At 37.8% G+C, this 19,853-nt stretch overlaps 2 protein-coding genes across 2 annotated transcripts in view; one reads left to right on the top strand and one right to left on the bottom strand.

Annotated features, from left to right (window-relative positions):
• Window positions 1–628: 628 nt before the first annotated feature.
• LOC109098711 (formin-like protein 1) lies at window positions 629–15,127 on the top strand. The gene is made up of 26 exons (XM_042719861.1): window positions 629–1,490; window positions 3,887–3,970; window positions 5,728–5,814; window positions 5,977–6,050; window positions 6,185–6,268; window positions 6,884–7,027; window positions 7,179–7,290; window positions 7,384–7,460; window positions 7,540–7,633; window positions 8,024–8,098; window positions 8,207–8,317; window positions 8,487–8,636; window positions 8,761–8,862; window positions 9,364–9,643; window positions 10,599–10,859; window positions 10,948–11,072; window positions 11,371–11,573; window positions 11,659–11,893; window positions 11,984–12,052; window positions 12,133–12,213; window positions 13,311–13,440; window positions 13,524–13,688; window positions 13,773–13,873; window positions 14,006–14,104; window positions 14,243–14,348; window positions 14,490–15,127. Exons 1-26 carry the CDS (start codon window positions 1,326–1,328, stop codon window positions 14,552–14,554), a joined length of 3,279 nt encoding a protein of 1,092 aa, XP_042575795.1. The 5' UTR covers window positions 629–1,325; the 3' UTR covers window positions 14,555–15,127.
• The window catches only part of LOC109098710 (SRC kinase signaling inhibitor 1-like), a 113,029-nt gene continuing 108,180 nt past the window's right edge, over window positions 15,005–19,853 (bottom strand). The window contains exon 23 of the mRNA XM_042719860.1: window positions 15,005–19,849. Coding sequence (XP_042575794.1) covers window positions 19,394–19,849 — 456 coding nt within the window. The 3' untranslated portion in view covers window positions 15,005–19,393. The remainder of the gene's footprint in view (window positions 19,850–19,853) is intronic.

The following is a 19,853-nucleotide window of genomic DNA, read 5'->3' as shown; positions in this document are numbered from 1 at the left end:
ATGATACATTTTTAATACATTAAAATACAACAAATAAAAAAATCAATATTAATATACAATATTAAACAAATGTGATAGTCTGTAAAAAAAAACAAAAAAAAAAAAACAAAGTCAAATAAAAATGCCAGTGTGGTTTTATTGTGTTCAGTTGTTTACCCAACAGCTATTACAAAGATAACACTTTACAGTAATGTCCCATAACGGTAGTTAATGCATTAACTGACATTAACTATCAATCTGCAATGTGTTTGTTACAGTATTTATCAATAAATCTATTGGTTAATGAAAACACAACTGTTTTTGTTAGCTCAGGTCCATTAAATAATATGAAGAGAGTCACTTTTTGATTTTATTTATGTATTCATAAATGTTAAAATTAACTGAGACTTATAAATACTTTAGGCCAACAAAAAAATGATGATATTAGGACAGAATGAGAAAACAAGTGGCCTTGTGACCACAAGCCCTGATCAACAGCATCAGTGTCGTAACATACATACAGTACATAATATGCACATGAGTGGTGTGTTTTAGATCATCATATTTTTTAAATACAAACAGAACTTAAACTGACACACCCAGCGTGCTCTCTCTCTCTAGTGCGAGGTATACAGGAAGTGTGGATGCTTCTGCTTTTTCTGTGGTTTCCTTCTGCTGTCACAACTGCTTCTCTCTCATTTCTGTAACACACCCCAGTGTGCTCGGACAGGTGCCTTCATGTAAATTTGCCAACATCTGTATAATCTTCTGGAAGAAACTTTATAGGCTTGATCAGAGGGGGTGGACATAAAGGAAGATGCTCCAACATCTGAAGCACTCACATGTGAGGCAGACAACTGGAGAAAAGGCCTGTTACGCTGGTGATCAACACACTCAGCCGCACTGAGAGGCTGAAGAGCTGAACTTTTTTAAAGGACCTCTATTGTCTTTATTGTGAAAGTATTAACAGAGGCTTTTCTTCTTCCTTTTTTTGACTAAGCAAAGGTGAAAGTTCTTTTTACCCTCCATTTTGAAATCGGAGGAGTTTTCCGATTGTGAATTTGATTTTAAGTACTCATCCTCCTTGAGAGCTTCTTCACAATCACTTGCACCGTCCTGCACACCGTTTTCGGTTTGAAAGGTATTTTTCTGACAGCATGTCCTAAAAGACTCCATGTGCTTCCACCTACACTGGATCTGAGTGACTACAAAACTTCAAAAGGTGGATTTTTACCTGTGGATTGCAGAGAGGTTTGTCTGGGTTTCTCCAGAGTTTGGCCTTTTGGAATTGCCAGTTGTTGATCCAGAAAGAGTTCAGTATCCTGGAATTCCTAAGGAAAGTTGTGATGGGTAACGCAGTCGGCGGGTTGGAGCAGGTGGAGGGGCAGGAGACCAGAGGTTCAACAGGAGGGTCAAACGCTGCTCCCTCCACAACCAAAAAGAAATGTGCCCCTGCTAAACTACCCATGCCTCCCGAGGAAGAGCTCGAAGAACGCTTCAGTGTGGTTTTGGTGAGTTCTTTATAAACATTATATATCAACACAGCAAAAGCGGCTAAATCTTGATACTTCCTGTTCTGATAAAAACAGCAGCCGTGTTAGGAACTACAACAGTATTAGATTCTCTGTCTTTGCATTTTGGAAGCATAAATACTAGCTGTAGAAAAGAAGAAAAAAAAAAAACCCACATGAACTTCTTGTATTTTTGACACATAGACAGTGATCATCTAAAAAGAAAATCAAATACAATATGAACATTTCAAAGCAAATGCAGTCTTCCACCTGAAATGCAAAATGAAGTAACATTTGGAAAAACACGTCTGACATAATGCAATCTGATTAATGTCACTTTAGTTCCACATGGGCTTTTTGGTAGGTAGGAAATGGCAGGATGACAAATTAGGCAACTTAAGAGACTTCTTAAGAGAAGTCATAAGATAAAAAGAGGTCCTGTATTCTCGATGACGACTGACCTTTGTTCCGTCTTTCGTTTCACTGCAAGACAACACTTTCAGTTGGTTATATGCAATCCCTTTTGTTAAGCAATGTGTTGAATCATCCTAAAGGAAGCTCAGTTATCCTCCATTTGGTTCCACTTCAGCAACACATTATAAGTCTGTATCCATCTCAGAATAAATATTGTGACTTAGATCTCACAGTATGATTTTGTTTCTTGTTTTTAACTTCTCAAAATAACATTATAATTTTACCAAAGCACTTCCATATAACAAATGGCCGTTTGAAGTTTCTGAGCGTACTTTTATTGGTCTATGCACAGGGGGGCACAACCAGAATGTCCCAGGCCCTGTGATGAATTGGACCCACTAAACTCATCTTTACAATGCCGTAAAGTACTGTATGAAGAAGTTTGGGACAATTCCTACAATTTTGTCCTTCACCCCATAAATTCAAGTAACTACTACCCTGATTAGATCACTATTGTGTTCTAATGGATATATATGCATTACATAGTCACACTTCAGAGTGATGTCCCCATTACAGGCTACTGCCATAAGCCCTGAACTGTGCTTTATATATTATATGAACTTAATCTAGTCTTAACTTTATTCACTCTCTTGCACCAGTAGACCACAGTTAGTCCCCCACCCCTCCCCACCCACCCCGCTCTCTCTGTTCCTCCAGTAACCACTCAATGTGTTTCTAAACGTGCTTTCGCTCTTTATGCACACAACCTTAAAAAAATAACCATGCTCAGAGCGGAAACGTCTTAGTGCTTTAAGAGGAAACACCCAAGATCACAGCGTTTCTACACTAAACTTTACACCGTTTTTTTACACACCACACCCTCTTAATTTTATTGAAAGGTGCAATTCCAGATCTAGTGTGAAAGTACAAAACATAAAGCTTATAATGATGAATTGTTATGTGTTTAAGTGCACGACATGTAGCAACTTTGCCCTGTTTTCAGGAAGTCAAATTGTGTCAGACTGATGACTGACACAGCATATGATCTTAAGAAGATAAACTTAAGGGAAAAATAATATGTACATAATATAATAATTTACTCAAAAATGATAATTGTACCATCATTTACTCACCCTCATTTCATACCAAACCTGTATGACTTCTGTGAAACAACAGTGGACCCCATAGACTTTTATTAATCAAATGTCCACAAAAGTCATGCAGGTTTAAAATGAAATGAAGCGAAATAGTCACCTAAATAGTGACAGGATTTTAATTTTTGCCAGAACTATGCCATTAACCCTTTAACTGTCACCCTCATATTTGAACATATGATAAAATGTCTATTTAGAAGTATTAGAGTTTTCCAACGATATACAGTTTGTCATGATTAGATTAGGATATAATTGTAATATAGTGAAGTAAACTGAAGGGGACGGGTGACAGTTAAGAGGTTAACAATCTGAAGTAAGCTAAAGAAGGAACAATAATTGCATCATAACACATTTTGTAATGCAGACATTTCCTTCTCTATGTCTGTTCCACCAGCGTCTTTCATCAGATATAAATGGTGATTATCAATATTACAAATTCATTATGTGAATGGCAAATCTGATGTTATTTGAAACTGAGGAGAGACTGCAGTATACACACGTTAATGCCCATCTCTTTCATAAACCGTACTCAGACTTTCCCATGACATCAACATCACAAACCAACACTGACAAACTTCTCTTCTTTTTCTTAAACAGTTTAAGCCTGGTTCTGAGTTACATTTTTGATATCCAGTATTACAGATGTAATCCTTCTATTGAAACCCAGCACTTTGTGATGGATATGCATTGTGCACATCAACCAATAAGAATAGCAATGTGTTTATTAACATTGATACTTGCAGTAATTTGAATCCATGAGTCTGCTAGCATGTTTGTATAGTTCTGATCTCCAGGTTACTGTGATGAACCTCTAATTTCTCTTCTCAGAGCTCCATGAATCTGCCTCCCGACAAGATGAAGCTTCTGAGTCAGTATGACAATGAGAAGAAATGGGAGCTGGTCTGCGATCAGGTGAGTCGATCATCTTCAACATTATGTGTTTTAAATAATGGCAGCGAAGTAGAACTGAGAGCATCTTGATCGCTTCTCCCGCTTACTTCTCATTTAGAGAGTGAGACATTACTCATATTGAAATACGTCATGAATTAGTCATATTGAAATGCATAAGGCATTGCATTTTTGAGCAGTTTTCTCTATGTATTTCCATAATACTTCATGTCTGCAGTGTAGGTGTGACCTTTGAGAGGAAGTTATCTGGTAGACTATAGACTACATTTAGACACACCAGAAGCATAAAAGAGATCTTTACACTGTGACACAAATACAAAAACCAAACTTATACAAGTTCTATGAGGACTGTAACCAGGGCTCAAGCAACTGTAACCAATTTATATAAGAGCCTGATAGATTAAAAGTAAAAACAGCATTTAATTCAACACTCCATTCATACATATATCAGGAGGAAATGTTAAAGTTTTACAAATGTCTATAGGTGTTGATTAAAAAATGCTTCAAATTGAATGATCTGACCTGTTTTTCGTGTGCTATGTTGTGACAATATAATTAAAATACAGGTTGGGGCATTTGTTGTGATCAGGAAAAAAACAACAGTGGTAGACTCTTTATGTAAATGGTGTTAATTTTAAGTAGGCTTACAAAGTTTTGCCAAGGAGGTGTATTCTTAAGTTCAGATATATTTTTGTTGGACCGTTTAATAACCGTAAAAAATAATGATGCAAGTGTGTGGTTAAAAGAGATGATGTAAAGGCTGATAGCGATCAGACATCACAACAGGAGAGGAAAATAAGAGCAGCGGTATGAGGTCAGACTCTTAAGGTGGTGAAACTGTCTACGCACTTCCTGTGGTAATATTTGTGTCTCCATGACAACTGTGGGATGCAAGTTTCGTAGCAATGCATGCAGAAAGCACAGGTTGTTATAGCAACGAATGCACACAACTAAAATGTATTTCTTATGGGCATCATGTAGGCTATATACCACCTTCAGGGGAAATATCTATTAATATGACCGAAGTAAAATCATTAAGTATATGAGATGGATGTACAGTACAATTTAAAAGTTTAGGGTCAGTAAGATGTTTTATTTATTTAGTAAGAAATTAATGCTTTTATGTGACAAAGATGCATTAAATTGTTTAAAAGTGGCAGTACCATAAAAAAATATACAAAAAAAAAAAAAAACACACATACAAACAAATGATATAGATATATATATATATATTGGTTTCCGCAAAAATATTAACTGTTTCACAATTGCTAATAAAAAAAATGTTTCTTGAGCATCAAATCAGTACGTATATAGATATATATATATATATTGGTTTCATCAAAAAAATAAAATGTCAAACAATTAATAAAAAAAAAATTTTTCAAGAACAAAAAAACAACAAAAATAAAATTAATTCTTAAGGAACAATGTGACACATTGAAGCTTGGAGTAATGATGCTGAAAAATTCACAGAAATAAATTCCATTCTAAAATGCGTTCAAATAAAATTGAACTTTTATGTTAAATTGTAATCATATTTCACAATATAACTGTTTTTACTGTATTTTAATCAAAGCAATTATGGGCATAAGAGACTTCTTTTAAAAACATTAAAAAGTCTTACCAACCCCAAACATTGGTATTATGGTATTATTCAAACTTTATTTTATTCTATTCCATCAAAAAGCATTTAAATATCTTAAATATCACAGCTGGAAAGCAGTCCATTTATTGTTTCTCTTTCTCTTGATGTCTGTTAGGAGCGATTTCAGGTGAAAAACCCTCCCTCGGCTTACCTGACTAAAATTAGGAGCTTCTACCAGGACCAGGGTGGAGTGGCACGCAGGGTCAGTACCATCACTCTCTTTCTGTTCTTTCTTTCCCACACTCTCATTTCTCTTTTACCCCTATCAGTGGTGATACCCACCTGCCCAAAAAGCCCAAATGAAAACTCAGTTTAGAGTTTCGATGAGAAGTGAATGATTGTCTCTATGATTCCTTCTCCACAGTTCAAGAAACGTGTGCAGGAGTCAACTCAAGTCCTGAGAGAGCTGGAGATCTCGCTGAGAACCAATCACATTGGGTTAGCGGCAGCTTTATTTTCTTGTGCCGTGCAAAGATAGACTACACTGCTGCTCCTGAATAAACCTGGAAATTTATTTTGCACCTGAATAATGGAAAACCTTCGTAGATGCATATTCCTTTTGTACTCTATAGGTGGGCTCAGGAGTTTCTGAACGAGGAAAACCAAGGCTTGGATGTCCTGGTGGACTACTTGTCATATGCTCAAAGTGATGCGCCGTATGTTTATTCTGTCATTTCTGTCTAAGATTTCCCATTTAAAGTAAATCCTACAGTAGATTTGGACAAGAAGTAACTACAATTCACTAGCCATATTAAAAATAAAGGTTCAAAAAGAGTTTTTTTTTTTTTTTTTTTTTTTTGCAGTAATGCCATAGAAGGGCAGTTTTTGGTTCCCTAAAGAACCTTTCAGTGAACAGCTCTTAAAAGAACCATTGCACTCTTAAAATTAATGGTTCCATTAAGATTCTTTAACATTTATAGAACCTTTCCATTACACAAAAGGTTTTTTATAGTGTATAAAGGTTCTTTAGATTATCACAGTGTTCTTTATTCTAAGGAAAAAATGGTTCTTTTAAGAACTGCTGACTGAAGGGTTTTTAGGGGAACCCAAAATGCTGCTTCTGTGCCATTGCATTGAAAAGCCCCTTTTGCAGCATTTTTGTAAGAATGTAATGTGAAGGAGATTTAAAAAAATCCAAAGAACCCTTTGTAGAATGGAAAGGTCCCACTGATTTTAAAGGTTCTTCATGGAACTATAGCTGCTTGGAAAGAAAGTTTATTTTTAAGCGTGGCTAAAAATGAACTCAGATTCTGTGCTGACACGTTTCTCAGGTTTGAAGTGGAATCTGTGGAAAACGGCGGATCTGTATCAGACAACAGGAGGTTGTCAGAGAGATCGGTGGAGGATCTAGCCAAAAATGTTAACCATTCTTCCACACACGGCGTGGGCAGAGCGGCACGTGCATTAACTGTCCGGTGAGTCATCACTACAGCACACCCCAAAATACAGGGATCGCTGCTCAGGACTAGAATGAAGATAGTGCACTTATTCTCTTTAAGATAAGTGTACTCAGATACTTCATATTCAGTGCTCATCTTTTGTTTATTCCCTGCCTTTTCACATTAGAATAAGTAACTTGACCCATAGCAGAAAAACTATGCGAAACGCCCGATTGGCCACCCAAAGAGATGACGTTCACCTCTGCATTATGTGTCTGCGTGCTATCATGAATTATCAGGTATGTTGGCATGAGGAACACATACAAACACTACCCAAATGTCATTTTAGGAGAACTTTGTGACTCACCATTTTTTTGTTTTATTTTTAACAGTCTGGGTTCAATTTAGTCATGACTCACCCCAGATGTGTCAATGAAATTACACTCAGCCTCAACAACAAAAACCCCAGGTGAGTGTTTTTTTGTGGGGTGTAGGGGTTGTGTGTTTGTTGTGTGAGTTTGTAATACATTTAAATACACCGTCCACAGGACTAAGGCTCTTGTGCTGGAGCTGTTGGCTGCAGTGTGTCTGGTTAGAGGAGGACATGACATCATCATCTCGGCCTTTGACAACTTTAAAGAAGTAAGATGACCGTCCTTCTACACATATAGATACACATTTTTTAATCAAATGGGATGTCCTCATAAAATGGTTTATTCAGGTTTTGCAGATGGTCAAGATCCATTTTCTTCTGCCCAAATGTATTCTCTAAAAACTTTCAAAAAGACAGCATTTTGTTTGAAAAAATATGAATCTTTTGTAATATTATAAAACGTATTTACTGAGACATTTAATCAATTTAAAGCATCCTTCCCGAAAGAAAAAAAAAGAATGGTAGTTAATGTGATATAAATATCTCAAATTACGCCAGCAATACTATACAAATACCTTTCAGACATAGTAAAAGTCTAGACATTTTATAGCATAGAATAGCTCAGCACTTACTTCTAAATTTGGCCCATCTATTCACAGGCGAGTGGAGAGAAGAACCGCTTTGAGAAGCTAATGGAGTACTTCATGTATGACGACAGCAATATAGACTTCATGGTGAGCTTTGATGTGAATCACATCTATTGTCAGTTATAAGTAACATGACTGTCTCTTGCTTTTTTCTTTTTTTGTTTTATGAATGCTTTTAAATCTTCTTCTTCACAGGTGGCTTGCATGCAGTTCATAAACATTGTGGTCCACTCAGTGGAGAACATGAACTTCCGTGTGCACCTTCAGTATGAGTTCACCCAGCTGGGTCTCGACCAGTACTTAGAGGTAAGACTAATGTACAGAACAGATAAATACTTTATAAAAGCATAACGTGCATCTTACACATAATTAACACAGGACTGGATCCTAGATTTGAGATGCTTTATATGCAGTGTGTATTCATCAAGTTGTGCATTATCCTTGTAATGTAACACACAACTGTTTGTGTCCACAGTCCTTAAAGGAGATGGAAAGTGAGAAGTTGCAAGTACAGATCCAGGCGTACTTGGATAATGTGTTTGATGTTGGAGCTCTGTTGGAGGATGCAGAAAATAAAGGGGAAATAATGGAGCATTTAACAGAATTGCAGGAGACCAATGCACAGGTTAACTATACTCTATGGACACAATACAATTTGCACATAATCATCTACTGCATAGTGCACATGCCTCATGTTGCAGGTGGACTGTTCTGTTCCTCATAGGTGTGTGTCTATTCTTGTGTTGTAGCTGAATGCCAGATTGCAGGAATATGAGAATGGAGCACTGGAAAAAATGGCAGAACTAGAGCAACAACTAATGCAGGCCACTAAAGAGTCAGCACTGCTTAAGGTACCACACTGCATTTTCCTTTCTTTGCATACTATCTATACTATATACTAGTAGTTGTTAAAATTACATTTACATTTAGTCATTTAGCAGACATTTTTATCCAAAGTGACTTGCAAATATGGACAATAGAAGCAATCTAAACTTACAAAAGAGCAATGATATGTAAGTGCTGTGACAAGTCTCAGTTAGTCTAATGCAGTACATGTAGCACAGACAAAACAACAGAAAAAGAATAGAGAACGCTAGTGTTAGAGGGTAATTTTTTTAATTAAAAGAAAACAAGTTAGAATAGAAACAGAATAGAGAGTGCAAATGTTATAGGGTCAAGTTTTTTTTTTTTTTTTATAAATAATAAGAAAATGAGCACATGTATCATAGTAGTTTTTTTTTTCTCGCTTATATATTATGCCAAATGCAGTACATACATTCTTAGAATAATAACAAGAATATGAAAATTGGGAATAAGTCATTGTCTCAAACCTTTGCATGTGTGTGTAACAGGAGAGTCTGCGAGAGTCCTGTACCCAAGTAAGCACTTTGCAGCAGCGAGAACGAGAACGAGAGATTCAGAGAGAGAGAGAACGAGAGCAGGAGCGTCTGTCACAGCCCTCACAGGTAGATAGAGAAAGAAACAGAAAAGCGAGTGAAAAGGAGTCCATTCTGGAGGAGAAGCTAAAGGAACTTGAGGAGAAAGGCTTAGTCCGACTGGAGCGCACAGCCTCTGGAAGCTTGGACATCGAAGTGATTCCAGTCACCATAGAGAAAATTGTCACACAAACAGGTAGGAGCACTTCTGCAAACATTCTTCTTCTGATTAGCATCTAAAATTAAAGCGGTCATGACCTGCATTTTTTTAATTATTATTTTTTTACTGTTCTCTGAGGTCCACTTATAATGTTTTCAAGATTTTTGCATCAAGAAAGCATCATAATTTAGAAGTAATAAGCTATTTTCTGTCACGTTTTTAACCCCCCCCCCCCCCCTTCATTAGAACACTCTTGAGTAGACGTGGCAGATTGTAGACTCAGAAGTAAATCACTGCTGTGATTGGCTAACAGTTGTGTATGTTTGACAGCCTACATCCTTCACAGAGGGACACTGCAGTGATTTAGGTTAAAAATGCATAAATATCAAATATCAAATGATCTGTAATAACAGATAAAGCAGAAGTGACAACTAATAAAAATTACTCACACTTGTGTGCTGCGACATCAGATTCAATATATTCAGAGTAGCATCCACTTTTAGTTTCAATCTTTCTGAAAATCCTGAGTCGAATTGTGCCTTGTTTGTAAAAGAATCCATAGTCAAATGAAGCAAACAAAGGACCAAGTTCTGGTCTAGCACTTCAATAAAAAAAATTTCATCAAATAAAGTTTAGCGTTTGGTTTCTGTGTATACCTGTGTCTGCCTCTTTCGTTATTTAGGCAGCGATGTAGAAGCAGGTGTTGATCAACTTCTGCGGAGGCCTTGTTTAGCCACACTATTACGTCATAAAGTGGCACATTCCACAAGCTGTCATTTTGGCAAACTGGCTTCAATTAAAGCTGTTGTTAGACTAACAAGAAAGTTTTGAAACGCACAGGATGTTTTTATAATACATTGACCTTTATCAAAAGATCAAGGGAATTTTTATTTCTCAGTTCATGACCCCTTTAATGCTTCTAGTGAATTCAAAATGATTACCTTTAGCTGGCTACACTGATATTATGATAATGTCTGTTTAATGTTCACAGTGACTGTGTCAGATCCAGCTTCTCAAGCGCCGTCCCCTCCAGCCGCAGCACCGCCTCCACCTCCACCTCCTCCTCCTCCTCCTGGAGCTGCAGCGCCCCCTCCACCTCCTCCACCACCTCCTCCTCCTGGAAGTGCAGGTATTCCACCTCCCCCTCCTCCTCCTCCTCCTCCTGGTGGAGGTCCTCCACCACCCCCGCCCCCACCTGGCTGTGGACCACCACCCCCTCCAGGAGCTCCTCCTGCCCCTGGGGCTGAAACAGGTGAAAGGACAACTAAATAAATTAAAGAAATACTTATACAGACATGCAACCTAAGCAGAGTGACTGTATCTTCCATCGTTTCACACAGGACCAAAGGAACGTAAACCAGTTCAACCAAAGTTTAGGATGCCTCTGTTGAACTGGCAGGCCTTGAAGCCCAATCAAGTGACGGGAACGGTGTTTAGCGAGCTGAATGATGAGCAACTGTTAGGGGTAACAGCAAAAAAAATCCTTAAAATGCACCCAAAATGAACCTGTATGACTTCTGGAGGACACAAAATAAAATATTTCGAAGAATGTATATAATGAAAGCCAGTGAGGTACAAAATTACTTAAACATTTTTTCAAAAATATTTTAATTTGTGTTTCACAGAAGAAAGAATGTCATACAGGTTTGGTATAAAGAGGATGAGTAAATGAATTTACATTTTTGGGTGAACTATCCCTTTAAATACTTGATTAATTGGTCAGTTAATCAGTCAGTTCATCTATTACACTCTCTCTGTCTCAGGAGCTGAATATGGATGGATTTGCAGAGGTGTTTAGAACCAAGGCTCAAGGTCCTCCAGCAGATCTGTCTAAGCTCAAGGTTAAGGTGGCTGAGAAGGCACCTAGTAAGGTGTCCCTGCTGGAGGCAAACAAAGCCAAAAACCTTGCTATCACCCTCCGCAAGGGAGGCATGAGCCCCAACGACATCTGCACAGCCATTGAGAGGTATGTTTCAACAACAGCAAACTGCACCAAAAAATAAAAAAGCTTTAAACCAAATTGAACCAGCATGGGAACTCTCTTCTCTCAGATATGATCAGCAGTCTCTGAGTCTGGACTTTCTGGAGCTTCTGGAACGTTTTATCCCATCGGAGTATGAGATGAAGCTACTGCAGAACTACGAGAAGGAAGGGCGGCCACTAGAGGACCTGAGTGAGGAGGACCGATTCATAAGCCGCTTTGGTAAAATCCCACGCCTTGCTCAGCGGATCAACACCCTCACTTTCATGGGCAACTTCCCAGAGAGCATGAAACGTCTGCAGCCGGTCAGTTCACATCACTCTTTGGCTGTTGTACCTGGTATAATTCATATGTTTGATTCAAAAGTCATCACCCCCCCCAATCTCTTTCTTTAGCAAATAGATGCGATCATTGCAGCTTCCGTGTCCCTCAAGTCTTCATCAAAGCTGAAGAAGATGTTAGAGGTGAGTAGACCTCATTTGTGCTTAGAGGTATGAATGGTGTGCTCCTTCAGTGCAGCTCACTTATCAGTCTCCTGCTTCAGATCATCTTGGCTTTTGGGAACTACATGAACAGCTGTAAAAGAGGAGCAGCGTATGGGTTCCGTCTGCAGAGCCTTGACCTGGTGAGTGAGTTTGTACATTGTAACTTTAAGACTCATGTTTTTGTTATGTATGGATTGTAAATAACAGCAGGAAGTTACAGACCCAGGTGTGTTTTGGAAAGCTCTGTTTGTATCATTTATGAGAGACCTCTGATGTAGAGGCCTTTGATGCAGAAACAAAGAGGATAATGGAGTCTGAAGAAAATAGGGATTGAAACTTTGCATGTGAATGAAAACTTTCCTATAAATTTTCTGCTGAAATTTCCTATATATATATATATTTTTTTACCTTTACCTTTGTTTTCCAGGTTTTTCAAAGGTTTCAGATTACCCCACTCCATTTTTAATTCATGTGTTTTTTGACAAACTCAAAAACATGATTAACATGAAAAAAAAGCTATAAATACACTCATATTTTTTATCATATATATATATATATCATATATATATATATATATATATATATATATATATATATATATATATATGGTGTTAATGAAGTATACTATTATGATTTTTATTTATATTGTCTGTAAAAAAAAAATTAATTTTTATTTCAGTTTTTTGCTTTACTTATGTTAGTACATCAAGCTAAACTAAATGAAAATGCAAAATTTAAAATGTAAAAAAATTGCTGTTATAAAGTGTTCGTATATTATTATATTTTATTTTAGTTTACATTTATTTTATTTCAAGAAATGAAAGGTTTAAACTATAATCCTCATTAAAATTCATTAAAATATTTATCAACAATGACAATTTGCAGGTTATTTGTAATTTTAAAATGAAATAGGTCTCAAATCTTGAAAAAAAAAATTGTCTCATATTTTTGTTTATTAATTACAAAGACTGATAAGAAACTAGTCATCTCTTAAATGTTATATTATACATTTTTATGCAGTTCCCATAGATGAATACATTCACATTATAATTGCTGTATAAATATATTGATCTGATTCATTTCTTCATGAGGATATTTACCCAAAATAAAAACAACTTCTGCATCTACCTTACCTCTACCTTTGCAATAACTTCATCTCCTCTCTGCATCTGTCCTTGGTGGCCTCAGTAAAATCTCCCAGTGTCCTCACTCAGTCTCTCTCTCTTGTGTCTTTCAGCTGTTGGACACTAAGTCCACAGACCGCACACAGACTTTGATGCACTTCATTGCGAATATGGTGCAGGAGAAATACCCTGAGCTTGCCTCATTCCACACTGAACTCCGCTTTGTAGACAAGGCTGCTCTGGGTAAGACATACCATAGTTACTGTGCATACAACAAACATGGGGATACATAGTCTTTTCTCTTTCTCACGCCTTTGCTCTCTCAGTGTCTCTGGACAGTGTGCTCCAGGATGTGAGATCTCTGGAGAGAGGGATGGAAGGGACCAAGAAGGAGTTCCTGGTGCAGGACGACATCCCGGCACTGAAAGAGTTTGTTAAGGCCAACAGTGATGCATTAGACTCGCTTGTTAAAGATGGCAAGACAGCACAGGTGAGAGCACGGTGTATGCTCAATGCACACAAACTATTAGACAATGCTTAATTAGTCTTGCTGACTTTTTCTCTTTTGCCATCAGAGGCATACACGTCTGTAGTGGAGTACTACGGAGAGAATCCGAAGACGACACAGCCTTCCATGTTCTTCCCACTCTTCGTCAGGTTTATCAAAGCTTATAAGGTGAGAGATACAACAACATTTACCACACACACTTAATAACAGAGCTGTGCTCTCTACAATGAGCAAAGATACCGCAAGCGTTTCACCAACTGATTATTAATTACTGTGGTGTATTATTGTGTCACACAACAGCAAGCTGAACAAGACAATGAACAGAAGAAGAAACAACAGATTGCAGCGGAAGAACAGGCAACCCCTTCCCCAAAGAAGAAAGAGAGCACTCCTCAAAAGGTTAGAAAAGTGTAATTCTAAAAAGTGTTTGTTTTATATTAATATATCAACTTTCTTGTTATTTTATTTAAATAAAGCATTGACTGGAACTGCACACCTGAAGTTATTCCCCTGAAAACTTTTTCCTACTATGATCAGGGTCCCATGATGCCCAAAATGCCTCAGATGGACCTGATTGCAGAGCTGAAGAAAAGACAGGTGAAGCCACAAGTCACAGACGGGGCCATCGAGGGGATTATAACAGGTAAAAACGTGCCAAAGTAGTCATAATGTCAAAATATACTTAAACTGGTGTAAACTGGCAAGAGCAATTTGCCTACTACTATTCTATAATCTATATATTTTTTTAAGAATTTGAATTTTATTTTTCATTTGTCTGCGTCAGATTTGAGAAATTCACCCTACAGAAGAGGTGATGGTCGGAGAGCAAATCCACGACAAGACAACTGAGGGTTACCTACAGAGCCTTCTCTCCTTCCCACCGGACACTTAACACCTGGTCTTGTTCTTTATATAATAAAACATTTTCAATCTGTACAGCGATACAGAAAATGACTGCCAACCATACACAACAACAGATACTGCACACAAACAAAGAGTCACACTAACAGACACCCATCATCACACACGCTTGCATATATGCTCAGATACACATAACCTTCTGAGAATGTTTAAAATAATTGTACATAAGGCACAAAAAGGATTCCTTGAGCTTCAATTTTCATGATTTGCTGTGTTTATATTGCTAAAGAAATTGTAAAAAGTGCTCATAGATGAAGGCACTTTTTATACAGCCTGATGATAAGAATTCTTAGATATTTGAATAAAACAGTGAAAACATTGTACAGTAAGACACATTTCATTTATTATGAGAAACCAAAAAAAGACTCGGTAGAAATATTGTCATAGAAGAGAGCTGTACTTTATTAGACACACAACCACAGCAAGTATGTACAAAAGGTCTCAGCTCTCATTTCTCACAGGAAAAAATAAATAAATAAAGTCACATTTCTCACAAAGTTATCATGGCATCCACACTGACAAATTAATTTCTTTTTCTTCTGTATCTATAGGTGTTTATATATCTTATTTGTATATAGAGTGATTCTCTGTCTACTCTAGAGATAGGAGGGTCACAGCGTGGGCTAAGGGCTCGCACCATTACTAGAGCGGAGTTTAATCTGCTCAGTAAAACACACTCAGAGCTTGCCACTCAAGTCTGGTTTCCACATCACCACAGGTTACAGTAAGACTGGATATGCCTGAGCCACAAAGAAATCAGACATAGAAAAAGTCATTTTTTCCTACTTCGACTCTACAGCTGTGAACCTCAAATCAGTGCACTTGACCTCACTATTCTCTCCCTTGATTTTTTTTTAGAAAAACATGTAGATAACTTTGTTTTGTTTTTTTAAATCATCGGCACCGTGCGATTGCTTTTAGAATGTACATGCATTGCTGTAATTATTGTTTTTAATATTTTTTTTTTAACTTTTATTATATACCTTATAACTCCATCTTTTAAATAAAACTTTTTTTTTTCTGGACATAATTTTGTAGGACTCTAATGATTACGGTTTTATTTACACGCTATAGTCTTTTCATACTTTTTTCCTTTTACTCTTTTCTAGTAGTTTATTATTATCAGTTTAATGTCAGAATTTTGTAACATCCACACAACCATGTAGAAAAAAATCTCACTTAAGGGACTAAAGAGCTCTGGTAAAATATTCTACATCAAGACGTTCCATCATAGAATGTGCTTTCTCTAAATTAATCTGTGTTATTTTTGGCCTGGTAAACCAGACATAACTAGCAGAAGCATCCAGCTCCTCCTATTTCCTGCAGTCTTTCCGGGGGAAATTCTAACCTGCAACTCAAAAGTAGCATAATGTGGCAGAAACACTTGTGCAACTGTTTCCTTGACCAAGGCATTTGTACATTGACAGTTTAAACAGCTGTTATTCAATAAAAGTGCTTACTCCCTACTGCTAGAGGGCAGAAGAGGGCTGCAATAGTTCATTTACATTTTCCATTAGATCCACATTGTTAATTTCACTCAAAGCAAACAAATTAAGAGTTAGCAAATGACATTCTCAGGTCACAATACAGATTAGAGCTTCATAAGTATCAGCAATGAACCCGATTTCACTCGTATCACATTAATTAAATTCTTTTGAATGGCTGGCTGGCTGGATAAAGGCTTTTTCAGATTCACCCAACACTTAAAACAACTCAGAAAATTAACAAAATATCAACCTGTGGTTAGATGCAGCTATACTTTATACATGAACTGGGCTGTACAGAGTAATATTTTCAACTCAATATACAAAACACTTCTCTTATGAATAGATCATTTTCCAGTGTGCTATATATTTCCTCAGGATTACAAAAACAAAAATATGTACAAATAAATCTCAGTTAATATAAAATCAACAAAGAAAAAATATACAAACGCAAATCTCGCATCATACTTTTTTTTTCTTTTTTTTTTTACCAACCATGTTGAGAGAAAAATAAATGACTAACTTTAAAGATGTATTTAAATATCATGTCTGAGCTGTTATCTTGCCATGTTTTGAGAGAGAAAGATTCTACTTCAAAAAGGGAGATTTCACCACCTTCCTACATTTATCCATCGCGGTCTCTGTTGGGGTCAAGAAAGTCTTTTCTTAGCTCACAAATTTCTACCCATGGCTTAGCTAAGAGGATGAAGTGTACTTCCTGACAGGAAGTGCTGTAGATTCTTACCATCTCCATTCAAGCACGAAACCCGCTTCTCGTTTCTGTGAAACTGTAGCTGCAAGGGTAACGTTTTGAATGTTTGAGTGTGCCCCTGCAGCACCAATTGCTAAATTTGTCTCATTTGCTAGTTTGTAATAATAGTTCGGTCTGGGTCCTAAAATAGACCGAGCTGTGAATTTGACGCTTGCTGTGAACTTTCCAGACAAATCTAGAGTGTAAAGAATCTGGAGTATGAATCAAGTTTTAATTATTTTAACAAAAGTAATATTAAGGAATTTGCAAGCCACTGCTCAACTTTTTGTGTAACTAGCTGATCCAGGCATGAATTACGAATAAAGCTTTGTTCTTTCTTTTATTCACAGATGTTAAATTCAAACAACATGACTTTAAATTAAGGCATTTCCATGCATGTAACAGCCTAAGCTTGACCTTTTTGCCTCTTGCAGCACCTCCCACATGAATTATTATACATTTCGGACATGAATTACAGGCCGATTTGGCTGCGAGACACGGAGTAACACCACTAATCTCTCCTCTGGCCATTTACTCTCGACGTCGACCTAGTGCTTAAGCCATTATTTTAAACCCCGCACCACAAGCAATCAATTTCACACATTCGTTTCATCAGAAAGCTGGAAAAATCTCCCCTCTTGCTCTATTCATTTCATTCTGTTCCACTCTCACTCACCTTTACACATTTAAATTCTCTGGGCTCACGAGGAAACCTGTAGGTTTTGGCATTGACAAATTCACAACATATGAATACTCTGAGAAGAAAAAATAAATCTTTATCTGTAAGTGTGTGTGAGAATGTCATGAGGACTGGAATGAGAAAAGAAGATGGGTGGGCAGAACCAGAGCCTCAATAACCAAAAAAAGCATGCTCTTGCGTTTTAGTATTATGACTGTGGAGAGCAATGAAACCAAAGAATGGATGTGATATTCATATTTGTATCACCATTCTAGGTAATCATAAACTGGCATACATTACATTACCTTCTAAAAATGATAGTGAATCTAAGTGTCTGTGGTTTGATAGAAAAGTAAGCAGAGGGTTTGACTGGCTCGTTAGGAAAAAGGATGAGTTGGAATGCTCAGCCGCACAGATGTCTTCTACTCGATGGATCACGTCCACCGGCATACGTGCTGTGGAATTACGCTGAGTCTTCTTGCTTGTGCAACCCCTACATGGTGAACCTAACCATCTGTTTGTTCATTTTAAATTGGAATTTGGTTTCACAATCTGGGAGGCCCAAAGGTTAAGACAGCTTGTGCCGAATGTTTGATGATTGTCAGATCACTGTACTTTCTCTAGCTTCTTGTGCTTCTTTAATGACAAGAACAGGGGAGTATCCTATATCCTTATGTATGAAAACTGTGACTCTTAAGAACTTGAGAAAACAATAGCCTAACAACACCATCCCATAATAAGTGATTCAAAAAGCAGGCAGCCCTCCACTTTCCCACAGTTCCCCTGTTGCCATGACAACTTGTGCTAAGTTACAGCAAACATGTAAAATGGCTGTATGAAGACCTATTTGAGAGCAAATGAGAACAAAAATAGACTCTTAGGTAGTGTATGTGTATCAAAGGGAAAGTTCTTCTGAAAATTAAAATTCTGCATGAATTGCTTTCTTCTGTAGAACACAAAAGAAGACACTTGGAAGAATGTTTTTGTCCACACAATTAAAGTCAGTGGAGTCCGAAGCAATGTAAGAACCCAGTGACTTCCATTGTATAGACAATAAACCAAGACATTTGCAACAATACAAGAATGAGTTGATCATGACAGAACATTCATTTTTAGATGAACTATCCCTTTAAGGGAGTGTATAATCATTAAAATGTTAATCATAGCACCAATTTCAGTTATTTTCCTTTAGTAGTACGACTGATAGCCAAAATCTACATTAGAAGGAGCGATGCTGCCTTAACATTAAGGTTTTGCTGTTATTTTTTTACATTCCTTTCACTGATATAGATGTGAGCAATAAAACATCTCAACAAACACCGACTACTACAGTACTCACTTTCGATTATTGCAACTCTACTTGGTTTTACATAGTCTTACAGTCTTGATTTTACACTTGATGGACATCTACCGAACTCAGCTAGACCTCCAACATGTGAGATTTGGCAAATGAATGAGGGTTTGGGTAAAGAGTCCTTCCCCAGGCCTCCCGTGGGTGGTGTGATGCTGGCTCTGCAGTGGAGCTGGAAACAGGCTGGTGGTGAGTGTCCAAGCCCATCTGTTGGTTCTCTAGTTTGGGGAACTGGCAGAAACACAGAGTAGGTAGGGTTAACAGTTTGGATCTGTTCACAAACTGAAGAAAAGTGAACCTAGGATGCAAAGCGGTAAGTCATCCGCCTCCATGCCCTATGTCACTGTTCTCCGCAAGGCGTCTTGGTAGGGATAGTAAGGGAAACAAAACACTTTAGAAACCAGGCCTCCAAAAAATCCTTTCTTTTAGGTCAGTCACATTTCAATTCATCTACTTGCGCTGTCCACATCCTATATATGGATCATTTCCAGCCACATCCTCCTTAATCACTATCGCCTGGAGTTGTCTTGGGTTCAGTCTTGTTCCGCTCCAAGCTGCTGGTGGCGGAGGGTTTCAGGGCCAGCGAGGACAGACTCAGTGAGGTGAGAGCGGAGGGAGATGAGGGCGAGGAAGAGGAAGTAGGTGAAGTCGGAGAGGGAAGGGAGCGGCCGTTGGAGATGGGAAGAGGAAGGCTTGAGGAGTTGAAGGTCTGCTCTCTGTGAAACCGGTGGTGTCGTAAGGTGGATGACAGGAGGAGTGCCTCAGTCGAGAGGCTGGATGTGGAAAGGCTAGCCAGGAGCGCTTTGGCCTGGTTGGAGGAGGCCATCAAGGAGGACAGTGCCCCCTCCTGGGGGTACTTTCGCAATCTGGAGGGCAGGTGGCCAGAGAAGCTTGCGGCTCTGGTGCTTGCGAGGAGCGACTCAGTTGCTCTGGCTCTGCTGATGTTCAGACTCAGAGCCTGA

Source organism: Cyprinus carpio, chromosome B3 (assembly GCF_018340385.1).
Source record: "Cyprinus carpio isolate SPL01 chromosome B3, ASM1834038v1, whole genome shotgun sequence".
In the NCBI taxonomy this organism is placed as follows: Eukaryota; Metazoa; Chordata; class Actinopteri; order Cypriniformes; family Cyprinidae; genus Cyprinus; species Cyprinus carpio.
The sequence above is the reverse complement of the archived record's forward strand: the minus strand, read 5'-3'. Positions and strand labels throughout refer to the sequence as shown.

What these genes read in the sequence shown, in the direction of transcription:
- LOC109098711 (XM_042719861.1), top strand. Translation starts at nt 1,326, where the DNA reads ATGGGTAACGCAGTCGGCGGGTTGGAGCAGGTGGAGGGGCAGGAGACC. An exon ending in CTGAGAACCAATCACATTGG is followed by an intron (nt 6,051 to 6,184) that starts GTTAGCGGCAGC and finishes TGTACTCTATAG; the next exon opens with GTGGGCTCAGGAGTTTCTGA. An exon ending in TGCCCCTGGGGCTGAAACAG is followed by an intron (nt 10,860 to 10,947) that starts GTGAAAGGACAA and finishes CGTTTCACACAG; the next exon opens with GACCAAAGGAACGTAAACCA.